The 23,068-nt window shown below is 40.5% G+C and overlaps 1 protein-coding gene across 4 annotated transcripts in view; it reads left to right on the forward strand.

The window, feature by feature from the left end:
* Positions 1-1,567: 1,567 nt before the first annotated feature.
* The window catches only part of PHACTR2 (phosphatase and actin regulator 2), a 146,863-nt gene continuing 125,362 nt past the window's right edge, over positions 1,568-23,068 (forward strand). For 3 of the 4 annotated variants that reach the window (XR_826280.1, XM_010851467.1, XM_010851468.1), the window contains exon 1: positions 1,569-1,835. Coding sequence is in view for 3 of the 4 variants with exons in the window: in XM_010851467.1 (XP_010849769.1) it covers positions 1,790-1,835 (46 nt within the window). In the remaining variant the exon portion in view is untranslated. Of the gene's footprint in view, positions 1,836-23,068 lie in introns of all 4 variants that reach the window. The other variant, XM_010851469.1, reaches the window with a different exon arrangement.

A 23,068-nucleotide genomic window follows, 5' to 3' on the forward strand; every position in this document is an offset into this window, starting at 1 on the left:
TGAAAGCTGTGGCAAGTGACCTAAATAAGTTTTTAATAAAATACACTTTTAAGGGAAGGGGAGGGATAAATTGGGAGATTGGGATTGACATATTCACACTACTGTATATAAAAGAGATAACCTAATGGGGACCTACTGTATAGCACAGGGGCCTGTACTCAGTACTCTATAACGACCCATATGGGAAAAGAGTGAGTATGTGTGTATGTATAACTGATTCACTTTGCTGTACAGCAGAAACTCACACAACATTGTAAATCAACTATTCTTCAATAAAAATCAGTTAAAAATTAAAATATACACTTTTTTTGGAATCCCCTCCTGGTCCAGTGGTTAGGGCTTGGCACTCTCACTGCCGGGGTCCAAGATTTTATCTGTAGTAGAGGAGCTAAAATCCCATAAGCCTCGTAGCCCAGCCCCCTCAAAAAAAAATACACTTCAAAAACTTTTTAATGAAATATATAGGTTCATTGCTAAGTCTAAGTCGCTTCAGTCGTGTCCGACTCTGTGAGACCCCATAGAAGGCAGCCCACCAGGCTCCCCCGTCCCTGGGATTCTCCAAGCAAGAACACTGGAGTGGGTTGCCATTTCCTTCTCCAATGCATGAAAGTGAAAAGTGAAAGTGAAGTGGCTCAGTCCTGTCCGACTCTTTGCGACCTCATGGACTACAGACTACCAGGCTCCTCCATCCATGGGATTTTCCAGGCAAGAGTACTGGAGTGGGGTGCCAGTGCCTTCTCCATATAGGTTCATAAAAATGTATAAATCATAAAATAGGGCTCAACGAATTTCCATAAAGTGAATCACATTTCTGTAACCAACACCCTAATGCCATATCTATCTCTACCTAGCGATCTATATAGATGGAGATAGACATGGCATCTAGAATTCTCATCAATCTTAAATACCAGGAGTATTTACTTGTATTCATATTTTTAAGAAGTTAGAGGTTAAGATTTCATTACAGTAGTATTGAGTTCAACTATTATGGACTTTTAGCTTCTAAAATAAATTACTGTGGTCTTCACCTTTTGGACATTTTAAACACACAGTTTCATAGTCTCACAGTGATTCTTTTGAATATAGGAGAGGTGAGCATCGCAGAATTTAGATGGTAGAGAGCAAAGTGTATCCTTTGTTGATCTGACACATAGACCCATCATTCAGATTTACTGTTCAACCTGATTGAGGCCACTAATACTGCAAAATTTTATTTGTTAAAAGGAAGGTTTTAAAATGAGACAAAAATGCACACATAACAGGAATGAGAGGAAGGAACTAACTTTCTAGAAACAAATTTTCTTAAATTAAGTACCGTGACTAAGTACTTTAATTCCTTTTCTTGCAGCCCTAAAGGATCATTTGCCAGTGAACCTTTTAAGTTTAATGGGGAGTCGCCCGAACTCTCTGCTATTGGGGGATGGGGGGGTTGCGGGGCTCACAGCCCCCGCAGGCGCGGCCGGACCAGCCCGAGCCTCTCCCCTGCCCACTTCCTCACCCCCCTCATTCCACCGCCCCCGTCGCCCACTCCCCCTCTCTCCTCCCCCGTGACCCTTGACCCCAGCTAATCTGCATAGAGGAATGACAGGCATCCGCTGGGCAGGATCCGCCGCGCCCGCTACGGCCGGCCGGACTGGGAGACCCGCGAAGGGGAGAAGGTGAGGGGACTCGGCGGGCACCTCCGCAACGACTGGGAAATGAACGCTTGGAACTCTGTCTGCGAGCGGACCCATGATCCAAGGACCGAAAGAGCCGCGTGATCGCCGGAGCTGGCCCTGCGACCCGAGACATGGGCCAGACCTCGGTCTCCACGCTGTCCCCGCAGCCCAGCAGCGGTGAGTCCGGGGCGCGCGCGATGCGCTCCCGCCGTGCGGCGCGGGACCGTCGGGGCAGCGGGGGCGCCGAGGGCTCCGCGGCGAGCCGGGCTCTGCCCGCACCGGCCGAGTCCCTCCGAGAAACCCGAGAGGTAGCGCTGCCCCAAACTCTTTGTCGTGGAAAAGTGGAATGCCTTTTGGGATCCAGCCGATTTTACCTTAAAGGCACAGGCTCCATTTTCTGTCTTAGATGCCTCGCTTTGGGGTCGGTCTGAATCACTTCTGAGCCTGAAATTTACGAGAAACGCCATATGCTTATTGCTTTGTTTTTAAAACGCGAAACTTAAAGAGCAAGATAAACGCGCCAACAGGTTTCTCTGTATTTACACTTGGCTTCTAAGCAGACTAGAACTGAATTCTTTCAAGCTTGTCAACTGATTTATGGTTTGTTTTTTCGGAGTAGAGTGCTGATTGCCCTCTCTTATCCAGGCAGAATGTTGAATACTTAGTAACAGAAAAAAGCTTAATTGTTTTAAATGATACTTTTTTATTAGACAGGCTGTAAAACTAGGGGAAACTTTTCATGAACTCAGTTAGCTAGTTTTATGGAAACATGTGTAATGTTTCTGACCTCTATTGCCCCGTTTGAAGTATCATTTTTTCATTTTCTTAAAAAAAAAAAAGGAAGGTACGTATGTCTGGCGTTTCTCCAGTAATGCAGGGACAAACAGCCTTTTGATGGGGATACTTGTGCTTGGACAATGAGACAAGTTTCAAAGGTACTATTTTGACGTTTTTTTCCGTCAAGAATTAAAAAAATCCTCAGAGGGAACATTTACGTTATTTCTTGAGGTATTTGATGCACTTTGCAAATTGAGTAAACAGCAACAGGATCTTGCTGAAAGGAAATGACAGGGCGCAGATGAAGTTTTTTTGTTTGTTTTTTGTTTTTAATCAGCTCCAGGATGTCTCTAACTCGATAGGATTCTACCATTCCAGCTTCACCCCACTTGGGTTGGTTTAGATTGCAGAACTTCACTCCTTGAAATATGATAAGATTTTGCCTCAGGAGAACCAACCCCTCTGCAAAGGAGAGAAATCAGAGTCCAGAAGAAATCACACCTTCCCTTACTGTTCATGACGAGGTTGTACAGTGCTGCTGAACAGAAGAGACTTCATATTGATAGTGTTTGGGGGGATTTCGGAGGGGAGTGTTGATTAGGATCTTAATCTTAGTATAAACTATTTTGTGCAATTAAGACTTACTCTCATTTGTCTTCCTTTAAAGCAGTGTGACTTCTTTCAAGAAAGAGTTATATATTTAAATTTCTGCACTGGCAAAACGTAGAATTAGATGAGTACTCTGGTACAATAGGTATAAAGTACTGCTCTGAATTTAGTTCTTTAGCCACACGGTATTGTTAGGGTTAATATGTAAAAAGTGAATTTTGCTTTTATAAAAATCAAGGAATGTTACATAAATGATGCTAAGATGCAGAGTAGAATTCTGAAGTGCAATCTCTTGGGTTGTGTGAGTGCTCAGTTCTATTACACTCTGCGACCCCATGGACGGTAGCCCACCAGGCTCCTCTGTCCATGGGCTTTTCTGGACAAGAATACTGGAGTGGGTTGCCATTTCCTTCTCCAGGGAACATTCCCTACCCAGGGATTGAACCTATATCTCTTGTGTCTCCTGCATTGGCAGGTGGATTCTTTACCACCGTGCCCCTTGGTAAGCCCTCCTAACTCTTACCCAGTACAGCAAAAAACACCCAGATTGCTATAATTCCTAATACACTGATTAATCATGTCAAGAGATTGGGCAGTTTATTAAGACAAAAAGTAACTTAAAAAATTATGCTTGACCATAAAAGATATTTCAAAGAAATATTTCATGGAATGGTGTTTAAATAACAGGTCTTATGTTTAGTTGATTAAAAGCTTGTATATATTGAAGTGTCCAATCCGGACATCATGAGTAGAGGGTTTCTTGGTTTTGTTTGGTTGGTTTAGGGATGATGATTGCTGTGATTGAAGTTTTTTGATGGTTAACAGCAGTCCGATTTTCTCATGATACCCTCTAAGTGTATTATTATCACTCCATTTCCCTGAAGTTTCACCATCAGATTCCAAATGAAAATGAAAAAAACAACAAAAACAGAACCCATGGTTGCCATATCTAAGTTTTGTATTGATGTTGGTGTTCTTCTCTGAGTCTGAAAACATCAGACCCTCTACTCTTCCAAGTATCTTGTTGACTCTTGTTAGCTGTTTGCCACTGGCTTCACGAGTGGTGTGAAGATACTTGTTCTGTGTGATCTCAGTTATCTACTAGGTGTTCTAGTCTAGAGCGGCTGCTAGGGATTACAGTGGTGAAGATAATTCCCCTGTTAAATGCTTAACAGAATCTAAGAAGTCAATAGTAGCACAGAGGCCGATAGTTTACAGCTGTTACTCGACTTGGGCTTTTGTAAAAATCAGCTCTGTGGGCCACGGGTCAGCTTGCTTCTCTTTGTCCATTTCAGACCCTCTTGAACCCTTCAGTTTAGGACCGCATCTGTTTCTCTGGGTTCTAAGAAGACGAGTGATAATTAATTATTGCTGAAAACATGCAATTAGAGTCATTGTTTATATTTTTTAAAACAGCTTTATTGACATATAATTAGCATACCGCTTTTCAGTGTTTTCACAGTGTTCTGCAACCATCAGTCCCTATTCCCATCCTTCTCAACCCTCCATTCCTAGACCTGCTGCTGCTGCTGCTGCTGCTAAGTCGCTTCAGTCGTGTCCGACTCTGTGTGACCCCATAGATGGCAGCCCACCAGGCTCCCCCGTCCCTGGGATTCCTAGACCTAATTAACCACTAATCCACTTTCTGTCTCTGTAGGAAGAATATATGTAAGTGGGATCATACAACACAACATGCCTTTTGTGACTGGTTTCTTTCACTTAGCATGATGTTTTCAAGGGTCTGCCGTGTGTAGCATGTATCAGTGGTTCATTTGTTTTGTATTGCCTAATGATATTCCACTGTATTAATGTACCACATTTTATTTATCCATCTGTCAGTTGGTCATTTGGGTTATTAATATTTTTACTTCTTGTCTCTCTGAATAGTACTGCCATGATCTTCAGGTAAAAGTTTTTCTTGAATATATTTTCATTTCTCTTGGGTAGCGGCAGTATTTCTAGGAGTGGAATTGCTGGGTCATATGTTAATTCTACATTTATGTTATGTTTTAAGGAAATACTTGCTTTGCAGAGTGGCTGTACCATTTTCCATTGCCTCCAGCAGTGTATGAAGGTTCCAGTTTCTCTGCATCCTCATCATTTGTTATTATATTTTGATTATGACTACCCAATAAATGTGAAGTTATATTTCATTGTGATTATGATTTGCATTTCCCTGATTACTAATGACATTGTGCATCTTTTTGTGTGCTTATTGGCCATTCGTATATCCTCTTTGGAGAAATGTCTATTCAGATCTTTTGCCTAATTTTAATTAGCAATTTGACTTCCTATTATTGCATTATAAGAGTTCTTTGTATACTGGATGCAAATCCCTTATCAGATAATGTGATTTGCAGATATTTTCCCCTTCTCAGAGTTGTCTTTTCACTTTTTCTTCCTTTTCAGTTTTCTGATCCTATGATTTGCAACTGAAATTTTTTTTCCAGTTTATCTGTTTTGTTGTTTGCATTTTTGGTTTCCTTGCTGGGAAACCATAGCCTAACCAACAACAAGATTTACACGTATGTTTTCTTTTAAAAGTTTTATAATTTTAGCTCATACATTTAGGTCTGTGATACATTTTAAGTTAGTTTTTATGTGTAGTATGATAGGGATTGTGTTGAACTTGTAGATTAATTTGAGTGATACTGTTCTCTTAACAATGAAGTGTTTCAACCCATAAAGGCAAGGAATGGAAATGGACATTGTGTTGTCTTTCCATTTAATTCACATCTTCTTTGATTTTTTTCCCACAATGTTTATTAGTTTTCAGTGTATTAAGGCTTGTCATTCCTTTGTTAAATTTATTGTTTATCAGTATTTTTATCATTTTGTGCTAGTTTAAATGAAATTTCATTTTCAGAATATTGCTTGCCAGTAATAGAATATATGTTTTTATATATTGATTTATACATTGAGTTTTATATATTGATCTGTCGCCTGTAAATTTGCTGAACTTAGTTTTTTAGTCCTAATAGTTCTTTAGTGGCTCCTTTAGCATTGCTATATACAAGATCATATTATACTCAAGATACATATACAAGGTCATGTGCAAATAGAGATACTTTTACTTCATCTTTTCCATCTGAATGTCTTTTCTTTTCCTTGTCTTATTGCCCTCACTTTTTATACAGTGTAATGTTGAAGAGAAGAAGCAAGAGTGAACATTCTTGTCTTGTTCCTCATCTAAGGAGGAAAGCCGTCAGTCTTTCAACATTAAGTGTCATGTTAGCTGTGGGTTTTTCATAGACGCCCTTTATCAAGAAGTTCCCTTCTAGTCTTAGTTTTGAGCATCTTTATCATGCAAATGTTAGATTTTGTCAGAGGCTTTTTCTTTGCCCTTATTGAGTTGATCATAAGGATTTTGTCCTTGGTTCTGTTAATATGTCATATAACATTAATTTCAGATGTTAAACCAACTTGTATTCCTGGGATATAAAGTCTACTTGGATATGATATATAATCCTATTTATATGTTGCTGGTTTTGATTTCCTATTATTTTATTGAGGATTAGATTTATTATTTCTAAGCACAGGCTGAACAAGTGTGTCCCCAAATAGCGTAGTTTCCGTGCCCTCTAACCTCATGCCTTAGAAGAGTTGAGACTTCTAGTAATCTCACTGCCAAGTACAGGGCATAATAGATTGGATACAAAAGAAGTTTGTTGAGCATATGAATGAGTCAACAAGTATTCTCAACGCAGGTCTGACTACTTTAAGCCAATGATTATGTGAATGAGAGTTTTGTATTATTTTTACTCTTTTTAACTTCAAAAATTGCATGCTACTCTGGTTCTGTTGTTGGAAGGATGGTATCTGAGCCTAGTAACTATTTCTTTCGGTCTTCAGCCCCACCCCATGCTCACTGTGCAACAGATCAGCTCTTGGGTGTTTTTGCATTACTCCTTGAGTTGAAAGGGCAGACAGAACCTCTTTTCTCATTTTTTAGGAGATGAGAGAACAAATGAATAAAGTGTATAAGTTCATACCTAGGCCATGGTATGGAGAAGGCAATGGCACCCCACTCCAGTATTCTTGCCTGGAAAATCCCATGGATGGAGGAGCCTGGTAGGCTGCAATCCATGCGGTCACTAAGAGTCGGACACGACTGAGCGACTTCACTTTGACTTTTCACTTTCATGCATTGGAGGAGGAAATGGCAACCCACTCCAGTGTTCTTGCCTGGAGAATCCCATGGACAGAGGAGCCTGGTGGGCTGCCGTCTGTGGGGTTGCACAGAGTTGGACACGACTGAAGCGACTTAGCAGGCCATGGTAGGACCTGTATCTCTCTGTGTTTCCGTAGTTTGATCAGAGACTTATTTTTGTCCTGCCCAGGATGTTTATCCATTTCCTTGCAAAGTCCATATTAGAAGAAATCATAAGACAAAAATTGATTGTTTGTTTTTCTTAATGAAAATAACATGCATAGAGTTCAGAAGTCAAACTTTTACAAGACAGTTCAGACAGGATAAAAGTGAATTTTATTCCTTTCTAGGCCCCTCAGTCCCTTTAAAATTATAATTAAGCATGAACTTTTTTTCACTCCAGTTTTCCTTCATGTATGTATCTTTATCAAAATACCAGCAAGAATAGTATACTTACTGCTCTGAGTTTTTTCATGCAATGTAACTTGAAAATATTTCGTATTAATGCCTTTAATCTATAAACAATATTGTAATATGTGGATATATCATAATTTCCTTTAAAAATAACTCTATTTTATGGCCCGGGATAACTCACCTTGTGCCAATGCTATCTCAAAATGCATGTTGTGGGTGAGGAGCCTGATGCAACTCCCTGACTTTTGAGACATTTCCTTTCTCTAATTAGCGGCTTGCTAACAGGTATGTGACTTCTTGCTATAAACTTCAAGGGGGTACTCTTTCTGCCCCCTTCTAATTGACATGAATCTTGAAGAAAGGCGATTTCCAAGCAAATACATAGTTTCACTAACACAGCTTAAGAGAAATGGGTAAAACATACTGGTTTGTTGAGCCATTATCGGTTCTGACCCTTAAGCAGAACTGATTTGAAGAAAGGCAGATTCTAAGGTAAATCCGTAGTTCATTAACATAGCTTAAGAAAAACATTTCCACAAGAAAAACTCATTGGTTAGCTCAAGGTTTGAAAAAGTTAAGTTCAGGTGGAACCAGGTGTGATCCTGGCAACACAGAGTTTTAAAAGAAACCTCCTTTCAATTTTGTATAGAGAAGGGCAAGAAACCATCTGACGCTTGTAGTTTGTTTTCTCCTGCCTCTTAAGAGAGAGGAAGAAAACGTCTGACACTTGCAGTCTATTCCCTCGCTTGGGGATCCTAGCCTTCTTGCCTGTTACTCTCAAGAGCAGCAGTGATGTTAACTCATGTGGATTGTAAAATATTATGTCATGAAATAAGTCACCATTTGGAAGATCTACACAGCTCAGTGAAACACTATTTTTCACATGATCGATGCATGATGTAAAATCATGCTTGGGTAAAGATTCATTTAAACCATAAGGTTGGGGAACTTCCCTGGTGGGCCAGGGGTTAAGAATACACTTTGCAATGCAGGAGACACAGGTTTGATCCCTGGTCTGGGAACTAAGATCCCACATGCCCTGGGGCGACTGAGCCAGTGAGCTACAACTAGAGAGCTCACCTGCCACAACGAAGAGTCCACATGCTGCAACAGAGATCTGGGGCAGCCAAAGTAATTTTTTTTTTTAAATAATAAGGTACAAGGCTGACCAGTGGATTTTAATATAACAATGTGTAAAAAACTCATTAATATGGATTCAGATTCCCCACTGCATTTGTCTACCAGTGTCAAATTTTAGTTTAGTTAAAGAAGAATATCCACAATGATCTGAAACAATTATTCACCTACTCTTCCACTTTTCAGTTACATATTTACATTAGGCCAGATTTTCTTCATATACTTTAAAAGAACCTATCACAAAAAACATTGAGAAGGAGACACAGGAATTCAACTGTCTTCTAATGAACTCTCTTATATTAAAAAGATTTGCAAATTAGTCAAACCTTCTTACTTCTTATTTTGTTTTGGAAAATAAATATTTTTCATGAACATGTTACTTAATGTAAACATACATTTGCCTTCTTGTTGTTATATGTAAAAGAGTAAATAAATCAAAACTTTTAAAATGTAAAAAAAAAAAATAACTCTATTGTGTTTTTATATTTTGTCTGTATTTTTATATTGTTTCTAGGTTGTTTTGTGTGTGTTCTTATGAACAAAGTTGAAATGATCATCCTTATCCAAAGTTCTTGCACTCTGTGTACCAGTAAAATCATAGCAATGAAATTGCTGGGTTAAAAGATTTATATGTTTTATTTTGATAGACTTTGCCAAATTACTCCCTAAGAGCTGTATCAGTATATTTTCTCGCTAGATGAGATTTCCTTTTTCTGCCCTCTCACCAGCACTGCATATCAGGATCTTTCTTGAAGCACCTGGTCCTTTGTGAGAACTAGAAGTCACTCCCTCTGGGTGAGGCAGTACTGCAGGAATATGGTTTAACTAGCAGTTCAGTAGCAGGACTTCAGTCCCAACTCACTCTCTTGTCTGGTTGTCTTTGCACAGTGAACATTCTTGCACAATTGCTGTTTATTTGCTAAGTTGTGTCCGACTCTTTGCGACCCCACAGACCATAACTCACCAGGCTCCTCTATCCATGGGATTCTCCATACAAGAATACTGAAGTGGGTTGCCATTCCCTTTTCCAGAGGGTCTTCCCTACCCAGGGATAGAGCCCGGGTCACTTGCATTGCAGGCAGATGCTTTACCGACTGAGCCACCCATATCGGACCACAATATTGTGCATAATTAACTTTTAAAAAATCCTTGTAAATTGATATGTAAAATAGTGGTATCTCATTTTGATTATAAGTGAAGTAGGGTGTTTGTATTTCTTTTTCTTTGAACTGCTTATTTATAGCCTTTCCTTATTTTATATTTTATTTTCTCAAAGATTTGCATGTCAAGATTAGTCTATATCTATCACATATTGTGCATATTTTTCTGTGTTTTTCTCACCTCTTATGTTTGTTTGATTTTTTTTAATGTTAAAACTTCAAAATTTTATAGAGTCATACCTATCCTTCTCTTTCTTAACTGGAGTTATTAAGAAACATGTTTTCCTTTGCTGTTTTTCTCATATTTGACATTTAATCTCTGTAATTTATTCTCATTTAAAGTGAATAATTTAATGATATTAAATCCTTAAACTGCCTGGCAAAAAAGCCATCAGCAAATTGAAAAAGGAAATCATACAGTTGACAAAAAATGTGCATTGTATATAGAAAACAATGATTAATATTTTAATGCAGTAAGATCTCTTAAAAATCTGAGAGAGAAAGAAATCAGTAAGAAAAAGGTAAACACTCAAATAGAAAACTGAGTAGAGATCATGAACAAAAATTTTTCAAAATATCTATTGGCCATAATTGTGAATTCACTATGACACAGGAATTATTCCAAGTGCTTTACTTGAATTAACTTTTTAATCCTCACAACATCATATAGAATAATTACCATTAATATCTGCACTTAAATTTTTAATAGTACATTTTATCTAACAAAATATATCTAATTATTATCACTCACCATGTAATAAAAATAAAGATATTAGTGAGATATTTTGCATTCTTTTTCATATAAGTCTTTAAAGACTTGTGTGCATTTTATACTTCTAACACATCTCAATTTGTATTAGCCTCATTTCAAGTGCTCAGTAATACCATTCATGCTATCGTAATAGAGCACATCTAAATGGTTCAAGGAAGGCCTTAGGCAAAATTAGAAGATGCCAGCACTTTATCCTCAATGTTCCTCTTCCCTCTCTTCTCCGTTGAGACACCTTCCTGCTTCCCTTCTCGCCCCGTGCTCTTGCCCTTCACACTCTGACTCTGGGAAAACGAGAGCGTAGGGCATGGAAATACGTTGTGATGCAAACAGCCCTGGATATAAACCCGAAGTGCCGTTTACTAGATCTTGTAACATAACGTAATTTGAGCTTAAAATTCTTCATCAGGACATACCTCGCTACCCTTCATAGAGTTTCATGAAGTGCAGTGATATCCGTAAAGGCGTTTAACACAGTACGTGGCACTATAAAAGAACTATGAAGAAGCTACTGTTAGTTTTGCTTTTAAATCATATCTGCCAGAAGGCAGTGCCCATTATTTAAAAAAAAAAAAAAAAACAGGATCGCTTTTAGAATTTCAGGCACCAGTCACAGGCTCTAGAGGGTATTCTTTGAAAGGAGGAGAATAAATCAGGGATGTAAACAGATAGTGGGGAAAAGTATGTTACAACAAGGTGTCCTGTGAGATTGGTGATACTTCTAGACTCTTCTCTCCTTCTGCTACTATAAAAGGAAAATTAGGCCTTAAATCATATTTCGTATGTTCATTCAACATAATCATTATTTTCCTAGTGAAGACTTATTTTTTAGCAAAGTATGGAATAAACTATACTTCTGGTTTAGTTTTTTTTAAGCCAAGGAGCATACTGATTTTCCAAACTTGGACAAGCTGCAGTCTCACTAAATATGGCAATGAAATCAAGACAAAAGGACAGACTCATGGATAATCTATAGTTTGTTTAAACCTCACAGTTTTTCCTTCAAGGTAGGCACAGCTAAATGCTGCTACATGAAAACAGCATAGTTCATACTGTGAATCATTGCCCTTTCAAAAATGAACAAAAATATACAATTACTAGCTTCCCAGAAAGTGAACACAGTGTTGGCAAATTCAATAAACTATTCGCTGTGAGTCAGTGTTCTTAGGTATTTCCAAGACATACGGTCTCAATTGCAAACATATTGTCCTTGGTCTTCAGCCCATGTGATTGGGCACCAAGTTATCCGACAGATGTGACAGGGGCAAATGATAACTATCTGAGAAGTGCTCGGGGGCTAAACAGTCATCTGGGCAGACACTAGAATGTGTTTCTAAGTTACTTGGTGTATTAGCTTCCCAGGGCTACTGTAATGAAGTACCTACCACTAACTTGGGGGCTTAAAACAGAAGAAATGTGTTGTCTTAGAGTCCTGGAGGCTAGAAGTCCAACATTAGGGTTTTGGCAGAGCTACTCTCTAAATCCTGTCGGGGATCCTTCCCTCTCCCCTAGCTCTTGGTGGTTTGCTGACAATCTTTCATGTTCGTTGGCTTGCAGCAGCATAACTCCAATTTCTGTCTTCGTTAACACATGGTGTTCTTATGTCGTCTTCATAGCCGTCTTTTTATAAGGACACTGGTCATACTGGAATATCTATGTTTTGCAGATGAGGACAGCTGAAGCATAAGAGTTAACTTGCCCATATTACTCAACCAAAGAAGAAATGCAAGCGACCATTTGATATAATGAGTAAAATTTAAGCAGTTCAGTGAAAAAAAAAGAATGCCAGTGATCACCTATGAATTTAGTAAAGATTAAAAGGAATGATTTCTGGGAGATATTGTCTTGTGGTAGTTGAAATTCCTGCAGGATGTGAGAGTTGGACCATAAAGAAGGCTGAGCACAGAAGAACTGATGCTTTTAAACTGTGGTGTTGAAGGAGACTCTTGAGTGTCCCCTGGACTCCAGGGGGATCAAACCAGTCCATCCTAAAGGAAATCAGTGTTCAATATTCTTTAGAAGGGCTGATGCTGAAACTGAAGCTCCAATACTTTGGCCACCTGACGCGAAGAGCCAACTCGTTGGAAAAGACCCTGATACTGGGAAAGATTGAGGTTAGGAGTAGAAGGAGATGACGAAGGGTGAGATGGTTGGATGGCATCACTGACTTCAATGGACATGAGTTTGAGCAAGCTCCGAGAGATGGTGAAGGAGAGGGAAACCTGGGTGTGTTGCTGTCCACAAGGTCGCAAAGAGTCGGATATGACTGACTGACTGAACAACAACAACAATCAGGAGAGCAGCTTGGTATTATGTATTAAAAATCTTAAAATGTACATATTATACTCAGGCTCAGTATTTCCACTTTTAGAAGCATATTGTAAAGGGAGTAATTATTTGCTCACTGGAGCAATGTCTTTCAAAGCCCCAAATTGGAAATAACCTAATAGTCAAACAAAATAATTAATTAGTTGAGATTTGTTGTTGTCTAGTCACTAAATCTTGTCTGACTCTTTTGCAACCCCATGGACTGTAGCCCACCAGGCCCCTCTGTCATTTTCTGGGTAAGAATATTGGAGAGTTGCCATTTCCTTCTCCAGGTGATCCTCCTGACCCAGGGATTGAACCCATAGCTCCGGCATTGGCAAGCAACTTCTTTACCACTGAGGGAATCCCAACTGAGATATAGTCATGCAATAAAACTGGCCAGTTAAAAATGATATAAAAATATTTTTGTAAAGTGATTTTCATAATAAATAGTGTAAGAATGTGAAAAAGCAGTTATTTGAAGTTATATAATTCTATTTTTAAAATATGTGCATAGAGAAAAATCTATACAGGCAGAGAAAGAGGAAATTCATTTATGAAAAGTGTGACAGTCATGGCTTTCCTCTGCTTTGGACATGATCAAGGCCAGAGTTTCTATGCACAGCATCCACCTGGACCTCCTCTGGAATTAAAGCCATAGCTGACCTGCAGGTGTATGTTTTTCTCTAGCTGTCATGGACTCTGACTCAGCTTTAAGGTTAATAACTGTTTTTCAACCAGTTTTACTATTTCCTGTGAATTCAGTGATGAAAACAAAAATATAGGTCCTACTATAGCCTATAGTAAACCTGCTTTTTTAGGTTTAATTTTTTTCTTAGTCTGTTTGTTCATAATGCAAAATGTCAATCAGCTGGAGAAAAAGAAAATGAACACAAATTTGAACCTTATTACTTCTCTTTGGTCTGTTGCTCATCAGGTCTGGCCAGTGAGTAATATCCTAAATGGTTTTTTTGTTGTTGCTGGGTTGCTCAGTTGTGTCTGACTCTTTGTGACCCCATGGAATGCTGCACACCAGGCTTCCCCGTCCTTCACTACTATCTCCCAGAGTTTGTGCAAACACATGTCCATCGCATCGGTGATGCCATCCAGCCATCTCATCATCTGTTGCCCCCTTCTTCTGCTGCCCTCAATCTTTCCCAGCATCAGGGTCTTTTCCAATGAGTTGGCACTTCCCATCAGGTGACCAAAATACTGGAGCTTCAGCCTCAGCATCAGTCCTTCCAATGAATATTCAGGGTTGATTTCCTATAGGATTGACTGGTTTGATCTCTTTGCTGCCCAGGGGACTCTCAAGAGTCTTCTCCAGCACCACAATTCTAAAGCATCAGTGTTTTGGTGCTCAGCTTTCTTTATGGCCCAACTCTCACATCCATACATGACTACTCGAAAAATCATAGCTTTGACTCTGTGGACCTATGTTGGCAAAATGATGTCTCTGCTTTTTAGTATGGTGTCTAGGTTTGTCATAACCTTTATTCTAAGGATCAAGCATCTTTTAATTTCATGGCTGCAGTCAGTGTCAGCAGTGATGTTTTTAACATAAATTTATTTTATCTTCAGCTGTCTGAAAAGATAACAACTGATGAGCGAGTCAGACTTCATCCTTTGCTTACTTAATGCAGGAGGGAAGGAGATAAGAAACTTGAATTGTTGATCCTTTAATTAAGCCTGTTTAATTTAAATAGAGGAAAGGTTCCAACATACTTTCTTGTCCTAGGGACTTTAGTGTAACTGACTGTGAGTTTCTGTTCTTGGAAATAAAGAGTCATATTTAGTGAAGTCTCAACTTATAGAAAAGTGATGTTGAGATGGAAATAGTCTTAAGAAAAGAAACAGTTCTTGGTTGCCCCACCCCACCCCCATCTGAAGCAGGGGAACCAAAACCGAAATAGCTTTTGTTTCCCAGAAGGGAATGGGCAGATAATATGACTTCAAAGTTGGATCTGACCATTATCATTTATGTTTGTAAATTAACTCCTTCATTTATCTCCATTTCAAGGGACTGGATGTGTTTATTCATGTAAGCCTTCTGTCAGATATAACACCAGAAGCCTTAATACTAGGACAGTTTTGAGATATTCCTACAAATCAACTCATTTTGTGAGGGGATAGTGAGGAGAAAGAGTGGCGCCTTCATCTAACAAGCAGTTCCTGGAACTGGAGTAATTATGTGTAAGGTACCGGGCTAAACTTTGGGGGAAAGATTCAAAGATAAATCAGGCACAGGCCTTGCCCACAGGGTCTGAACCCAGGAGACAGTTAGTGAAGATGTGCAGAAATGAGGCCGGAAGGGAAGGGACCCCAGAAAACTGTGGGGACAGACCTGGGAGGCTAAAAAATACAGAAGAGGAACAAGAATTCAAACTCTGAGCTGGAGAGGGTGGGAAGGCAAGAGTGCAAGACACAGGGGGTGAGAATCATGGAAGGCTTTTTATTAAGTGAGAGAGATGATGAGAGCTTTTCTTTAAAGGGCTGAATCTGCCTGCTGCTTGCATTACTGATTTCGTGGGGTAGACTGAAGACTGGAAGCAAGAGGTAGACTTCGAAAATCCAGCAAGTTGGAATGAACACCTGACCTGGCGGGGGAGGTGCCTGGGTGATGCCCAAGTTTGTATCTGCAAATCTGCCCTTTCTTCGTGCTCTAGGCTCGACAACTGCCTATTTCACAGATCTGCTTGAATCCTTAATGCGCATCTCACAAGTAGTAGGTCTAAATGGAAGACTTGATTTTGCCCTCCCAACTGGTTCTTCCCTTGACTTTCTACATTTCAGCAAAATACCTCTTAATCACTCACTCATTCTAGCCAGAAATCTAGGATTCATCCTTGGGTTTTTCCCTTTCCTCTTCATATTGATCTATTAGAATGTCCTACCCATTCTTCTTTGAGAGTAAATCTCAAGGTCTACTCACTTCTTTCTGTTGCTCTGTCTACTGCCACCGTCCAATCCACCATCTCTCTCTACGGTCCATCCATTGCATGCCTAACCACAGTAGGTTCACACTTGTATCCTGCTTGTGTTCTCAACCTTCTGCAATTCACTTCCCACACAACAGCTAAAGTAATTTTTTTAAAGCATAAATCATGTCACTTCCTTACACAAGACCTTCCTATGACTTGCTGTTGCATTTAGAATGAAATCTGGATTTCACCCTGGCATCCTCAAAGCCATACATGATTCCATGTGATCCCTGATTTCCTCCCATCTCTCTGACTTTCCTGGTGGCTCAGTCAGTAAAGAATCTACCTGCAGTGTAGGAGACCTCTTGCAATGCAGGAGACCCAAGTTTGATCCCTGGGTCGGGAAGATCCCCTGGAGAAGGAAATGGCAGTCAACTCCAGTATTCTTGCCTGGGAAATCCCATGGACAGAAGAGCCTGGTGGGCTACAGTCCATGGGGTCTCAAGAGTCAGACACAACTTAGTGACTAAACCACCAACTCTTGACTTCATCTCCACCACTTTGCCCCTCACCATCAACCCAACAATTTCAGTTCCATTTCCCGTCATCTCACAAGCCTGGCTCACTCTTACCCATGACTTTGGCAGTTGCTTCCTGTAAGTGTAGGAGGTCTGAGACACTCTGCCTCCTGCTCTTTCCAAAGCTGGCTCCTTGTTTCAGCTCCTGCATCACCCGCTTCACAGGGACCTCTCCTGCCCACCCCTCAGTCACACTTCTCTGCTCTGTCATTGCACTTATCACTCAGATTATCTTGTTTATGTGTTTGTTTTTCCTTTGCCTCCCTTCACTAGGACCTAAGCTCCAAGAGCAAAGGACTTATATGTGTTGTTTACCAGCGTGTCTTCTTATTCCTGTGAACATGAGTGTGTTAGTCACTCAGTCATGTCCGACTCTTTGCAGCCTTATGGACTGTAGCCTGCAGGGCTCCTCTGTCCATGGGATTCTCCAGGCAAGAATACTAGAGTGGGTTGCCATACCCTTCTCAGGGGATCTTCCTGCCCCAGGGATCAAACCCTGGTCTCTTACATTGCAGGCAGATTCTTTAACAGTCTGAGCCACCAAGGAAGACCCTTCTTATTCTTAGATGGGTCTGGACAGAAAAAACTGCTGAATAAATGAATAGCTCTATTTGACCATGTCATATATTAGTAGAGTGACAGGCCGTGATTGGAAAGTTAAGTGGCATCCAAGAAACGTAGAGTCATTTAAACTGATTTAGTATTTTGTCTCCAATCTCTAAATACTGTGTTTACAATATTAATTATTGGCTGTTCAGCTTGACACATTCCTTTCTCAAACTATCTCACCTCTGCCCCCACCCCAGTCATGCATTTCCCATCCTTTGATGATGTTCTCATCTTCCCAACATTTTTCCATTGTCCTTTAGATTAGATCAGTATCACTTATAACTACGTAAAAGCTGATGACAGCTAAGCCTTGAGGTAAACCGTGGTTCCTTTTTCCTTCCTGCATTGCTTTTGCTTTCCCTACTAATGTTTTGGCTGAGGATCCTGTGTTCCCATCCCCAAACCTTCCCCCAGTTACATAGGTCTCTTCTCAGTATGTCCAGACAATTTCGTTCTTCTTTCAAGTTCTTTGAGAAGTTTATCTGAGGTCTTTGTTCCAATTTGGGCCCTATTTCCTCTAAATAGGAAATAGGCTGTTGCCCTGGGATCTCTCTTCACATCATTCTGGGGATTTCTACCATTTCCCTCTTCTGTTGGATCTCCAGATAGCTAGAACCATGTCGGACTTTTTCCCTGCATCAATTTCCTTATTTTGGCTGAGCACACCGATAGCTTCTTGAGAAAAGCTCTTGGGGATTTTCTTTCTTTCTTTTAGTTTTTAAAATTGATTTCTTTCTTATTTTTGGCCACACTGTCTTCATTGCTGTGTGCGAACCTTCTCTAGTTGCTGTGAGCAGGGGCTCCTCTCTAGTTGTGGTGTGTGGGCTTCTCATTGCAGTGGCTTCCCTTGTTGCAGAGTGTGGGCTCTAGGGCGAGTGGGCTTCAGTAATTGTGGCACACAGGCTTAGTTATCCCATGCATGTGCAATCTTTCCCCAGCCAGGAATCGAATCCATGCCCCTTGCATTGGCAGGTGGACTCCCAACCACTGGACCACCAGGGAAGTCCCCTCCCACCTTTTTAATTATTTATTTGGTTGCACTGGGTCTTCCTTGCTGCACATCAGCACATCAGCTTTCTCTTGTTGCAGTGAGCAAGGTCTGCTCTTTGTTGTGGTGTGTGGGCTTGTCATTGTGGTGGCTTCTCTTGTTGCAGGGCACAGGCTCCAGATGCACAGGCTTCAGGAGTTGCAGCACCCAGGCTCCATGCTGCTGCTGCTGCTGCTGCTAAGTCGCTTCAGTCGTGTCTGACTCTGTGTGACCCCATAGACGGCAGCCCACCAGGCTTCCCCGTCCCTGGGATTCTCCAGGCAAGAACACTGGAGTGGGTTGCCATTTCCTTCTCCATAGTTGTGGCTTTAGTTGCTCTGCAGCTTGTGGAATTTTCCTGGACCAGGGATCAAACCTGTATCCCCTGCATTGGCAGGTGGATTCCTATCCACTGTACCACCAAGGAAGCCCTCTCCCCCCCACCCCCCGACACACACACCTTGTATTAGTACCTGTTTTTCTGCCTTCATACTTAGTTGATTGCTTGGGTGGGTCATAAAGCTAGCAAAAGCAAACTTACTGTATATGTGCAAACACCCATTGCCACTTATAATCCATCATGATTAACTTTTTCTCTTTTTGTAGAAGACTATTTTTTTTTTTAGAAGTTTAGCAGATTTTTATTCATTTCAAAAGACTTTCTTGGATGATTGTCCCACAAGAACTTGACTTTGACCTGGTTTTGTTATCACAATGTAAAAAATGTTCTATGAAAGTTTATAAGTTTTATAGCTGAACAGGCTTATTAAAATATGTTTGAATAGTGAAAGTGTTATTTGCTCAATCATGTCTGACTCTGCAACCCCATGTAATGTAGCCCACCAGGCTCCTCTGTCCATTGAATTTGCCAGAAGAATACTGGAGTGGGTTGCCATTCCCTACTCCAGGGGATCTTCCCAACCCAGGAATTAAACTTGAGTCTCCTGCATTGCAGACGGATTCCTTACCCTCTGAGCAGCCAGAGTTTATTTTGATAATAATCTGCTACCATTTTTAAAAAGATACATGTTTAAGGTCTGTTTAGAATAACTGTAGTTTTCCTGTATTTTGTGCATTTCAAGGATGTGGGATACTGGTCCAAACAGAAACCTAGGGTGTTACAATTAAAGGTTAGTATTTCATGAACTTGTCCAATTGTGAGAATCACCTACATGCTTGCTAAAAACACTCAGTTTGGGGCTCCATATTCTAGATGAGCAAAATCAGAATCTTTTGAAGAGGAGTCTTGGAATCTGGTTTTTCAATAAGTGTTCCAGAAGATTCTTGTGAGAAAGCTCCTTTGGAGATTAGTAACATTCAGAGGGTGGCTTCAGATCAAAATTTCTTTGCCAGCAATGTGTATCTTGTCTTGACTTGAGGTGGAAATTACAGAGCGTCCAGTTAAAAACCACGGATGTTCTGTACCCAGTGCCTTGATGGATTTGCTCATTAACGTGTCCTGTTCAGAAGCAAGTATTCCCATTTCCAAGTACAATTTTGGTGAAATCTCATTGCCAGAAAATCTTGCGTACATTTTGTTAATATTATTAGCTGCAAAATAATTCATTTCCCACAGTAGTCACGTTTGAGCTAAATGTAGTTACACTTGAAGGGAAAGTTACTATTTAAGGGAAAGTCGCAGAATTTCAATTCTGTTGCCTTTTCAGGAAGACCCCTGTGAACTTCATTGGAGGTAGCTGTGGTCTAATTACTGAAGGAGGAACCAAAGTCAAAGAATAAGGGACTGGATGAAAACAGGTGTTTAATAATGAGTGGGAGGAACTGTGAGAAAGATTTGACTGAAACGTACTTCTAAAAAGAAGGCCGAGCCCTTCAGAGATGTGGGCAGCACATTCTGAAAACTCCAAAAGGAAGCAGCCGTTTATTTAAAAATTCTTTTCATATGTTCCTTTTTGGAAACGTTTAGCTTTTTATTTTTGCCTCTGTACTTCAGGGGTCTTTCCTGTCAACGGTGGGCCTATTTGCAGTACCTTGCCCATTGTGAAGTAAATTCTAGTCAGTTCTCTTAAAAGCTTTTTCTAAAGAGTCTCTCAGCCTCTTCTAGGAAGGCGTCCGTTGACAGCCTGAGGTGTTCTGAGGCGGGCCTGCTGAATTGGCCTCGGACCTTCCTTCTAGAATAACAATGCTTCTGACCATAGCTGGGTAGCCGCCACAGGGCTGAGAGGGGGCAACGTGATGGGACAATTCAGGATTGCTATTGCCTATTCCATCTATTTTTGTGTTTTTCAAAATTTCCCCTACATCTGTAAAGTTTACTTGTGCTGACGTGCCAGGCTGTCTGTGGAGGAGCCGGCTGAGGATGGAAACTTGGAAGAAGGAGTTAACGGAGCTCACGTCGAATGTTCCTGTGGGCCAGACTGAGCTGAGCCTCATTTTCCTAACATCTTCTAAAACGGAATTGTATACATATGTGCGCGACTGGTGTTCTGTCTCTTGGAAAGTACTTGGCTGCCAGTTTTTGGAAAGAAAACATGAAAAGGATAAAATCGAACTGGAGATTTGGAAAAGAATCTAGAACTGTGCACTTTTAGAAAACCGACCCCCTCTTGTGTCATCCAACCACAGAATATCAGAACACTTTATACCTCATTTTCCAAACGATGATGTTTTAATTTACAAAGCCACCATCCAGTCGGCAGAGCAGAAGTCTTTAACGAAGCTTTCTTTTCCCCTCTTTTCAGTGGGGAGAGGTAGAGGTGAAGTTGAAAGCCATGCGGCGTTTTCATCGGTTTCAAATGTGTTCCTGGGATTTTTCAGGCAGGAATACTGAAGTGGGTTGCCATTTCCTCCTTCAGGAGATTTTCCCAACCCAGGGATTGAACCTGCGTCTCCTGCATTGCAGGTGGATTCTTTACTGCTGAACTATCGGGGAAGCCCGTGAATAAATAGATTTACAGACAATGGTAAATGTCTGTGTTAGTTTGCCAAGGCAGCTATAACAAATGATCACAGACAAAACAGCCAAAATTTCTTTTCTCAGTTTTGAGTCCAAGAGCCGAGGGCTCAGAAATCCAAGATCAAGGTGTGTTTTCTTCTGAGGCCTTGGAGGCACCGCCTTCTCCCTGTGTCCTCTTGTGGTCTTTCCTCTGCGCATGCACATGTCTATGTCCAAAATCATCTTCTTATAAAGACATCAGTCATATTGGATGAGGGCCAACCCATAGGACCTCATTTTTACCTTAATTATCTTGTTGAAGGCCATATCCAATATAGTCACATTCTGAGGCTCTTGGTGTGACTTCAACATGTGAATTTGGGAGGACACAATTCAGCCTGTAACACTGTTCTTGAAACAGGTTTGCAAACTGGGGTCCATTCACAGTGGCCCATAAAGCACGTCAGATCTGTTATCTTTTTCCTGGTTTCTTCAATTCCACTCATTAACAGATCCCAGCCTCTTCTCTGCTCACCTCCAGCAATACCACATATTCAACAGGAATGACTTGAGTGAGAAGATGCGCTGAAGGGGATTTTCAGCAATGGCAATCAACAAAAGTCACGAGGCAGTGCCACTAGGAGGTGAAACACAGAATGTAAAGTGTCTATAGGGTGAAATTGGGAAACAGTCTACATGAATGTTATATGGCCACCATAATTGTGCAAGAAGTAATTACCAGTATCTTGTGACTGGAACACCAACTTGATTTGAGTAACAGTGAGAGAGAAAAAAATAGCTTATCAGGATCCTAATTCCAGTGTGGTCATCCACTATATATGTGCTACCTGACTGGTTTCATAATCTTCTTCAAGGCTCCTGGAGGGTGAGGCATGCTATGTAGAGAAATGTTTTGTTTCCAAATGTCACTCCATATATACTTTTTCTTTGCTGGGTTTGATTTTTCTTACTTGGTATGCTTTCATTGTCTTAGATGTGTTTGGTATCCAGCAGAGTGACATGTCTCTTCACAAAAAGCTGCTAAAATAAGAAAGGAAATGAATAGGGATGCTAAAGAAAGATAGTGTTTAAACACCTGTCAAAGTAAAACCTGAACAGGAATGTTCTCACAGCCCCATTGAATCACGTTGGTAATCCAAAGATGATTCGTGTGTGACTAAACACATTCGTGTTATATCCCATCACATTGCAAAATACTCAGAAGGCTTTTGTTGATACCTTCCTACCTCTCTTTTTTTTAGTGTGTGTTTTTTTTATTGTGGTAAAAGTAACATAATACAAAATATACTATTTTAACCATAGTTAACTCTACTGTTCAGTAGTCCTAATACAAACACATGCTGTGCAACTCTCACCTTCATCCATCTCCCAAATTTTCCACCTTCCTAAATTGAAACTCTGTTCCCATTAAACACTAACTCATCATCGCACAACAACACCCCCCCCACCCCCCACCAGCCAGAAAACATAAACTAGATGAAAAGACAACCCTCAGAATGGGAGAAAATATTTGCAAATGAAACAACTGACAGGAAATTAATCTCCAAAATATTCAAACAGCTCATGCGGCTCAATATCAATAAAACAAACAACCCAATCAAAAAATGGGCAGAAGACCTTCCTATCCTGTATTAAAAGACATTATTCACTGGGATGCACAGTTGCGTGGACTTGCTCATCTTGTCACAGATCATGAAGATAGTGCTTCAAAAGCATACTCACCTTTTTGAGGTTCAAAATTTCTTAATTTAAATTGAATAGGTCCCTTCAGAGAGTTAAGCACACAAGTAAGATTTGGGTGCATCTGAATCTAGCAATCCTAGGTCCTCTCTGAAAAGGATTCAAAATTCTCCAGTGACCTCAGAAATTATTTCATTGTTTAAGGCATGTTCTGGACCAGGAGTTTCCTAGAATTAAGGTGTGTGTGTGTGTGTGTGTGTGTGTGTGTGTGTGTACGCTCAGCCCCTTCCTTCATTTCCAACTCTGCAACCCTGTGGACTGAAGCCCGCCAGGCTCCTCTGTCCATGGGATTCTC

The sequence above is a fragment of the Bison bison genome, unplaced genomic scaffold (assembly GCF_000754665.1).
Source record: "Bison bison bison isolate TAMUID 2011002044 unplaced genomic scaffold, Bison_UMD1.0 scf7180017864303, whole genome shotgun sequence".
Lineage (NCBI taxonomy): Eukaryota > Metazoa > Chordata > Mammalia > Artiodactyla > Bovidae > Bison > Bison bison.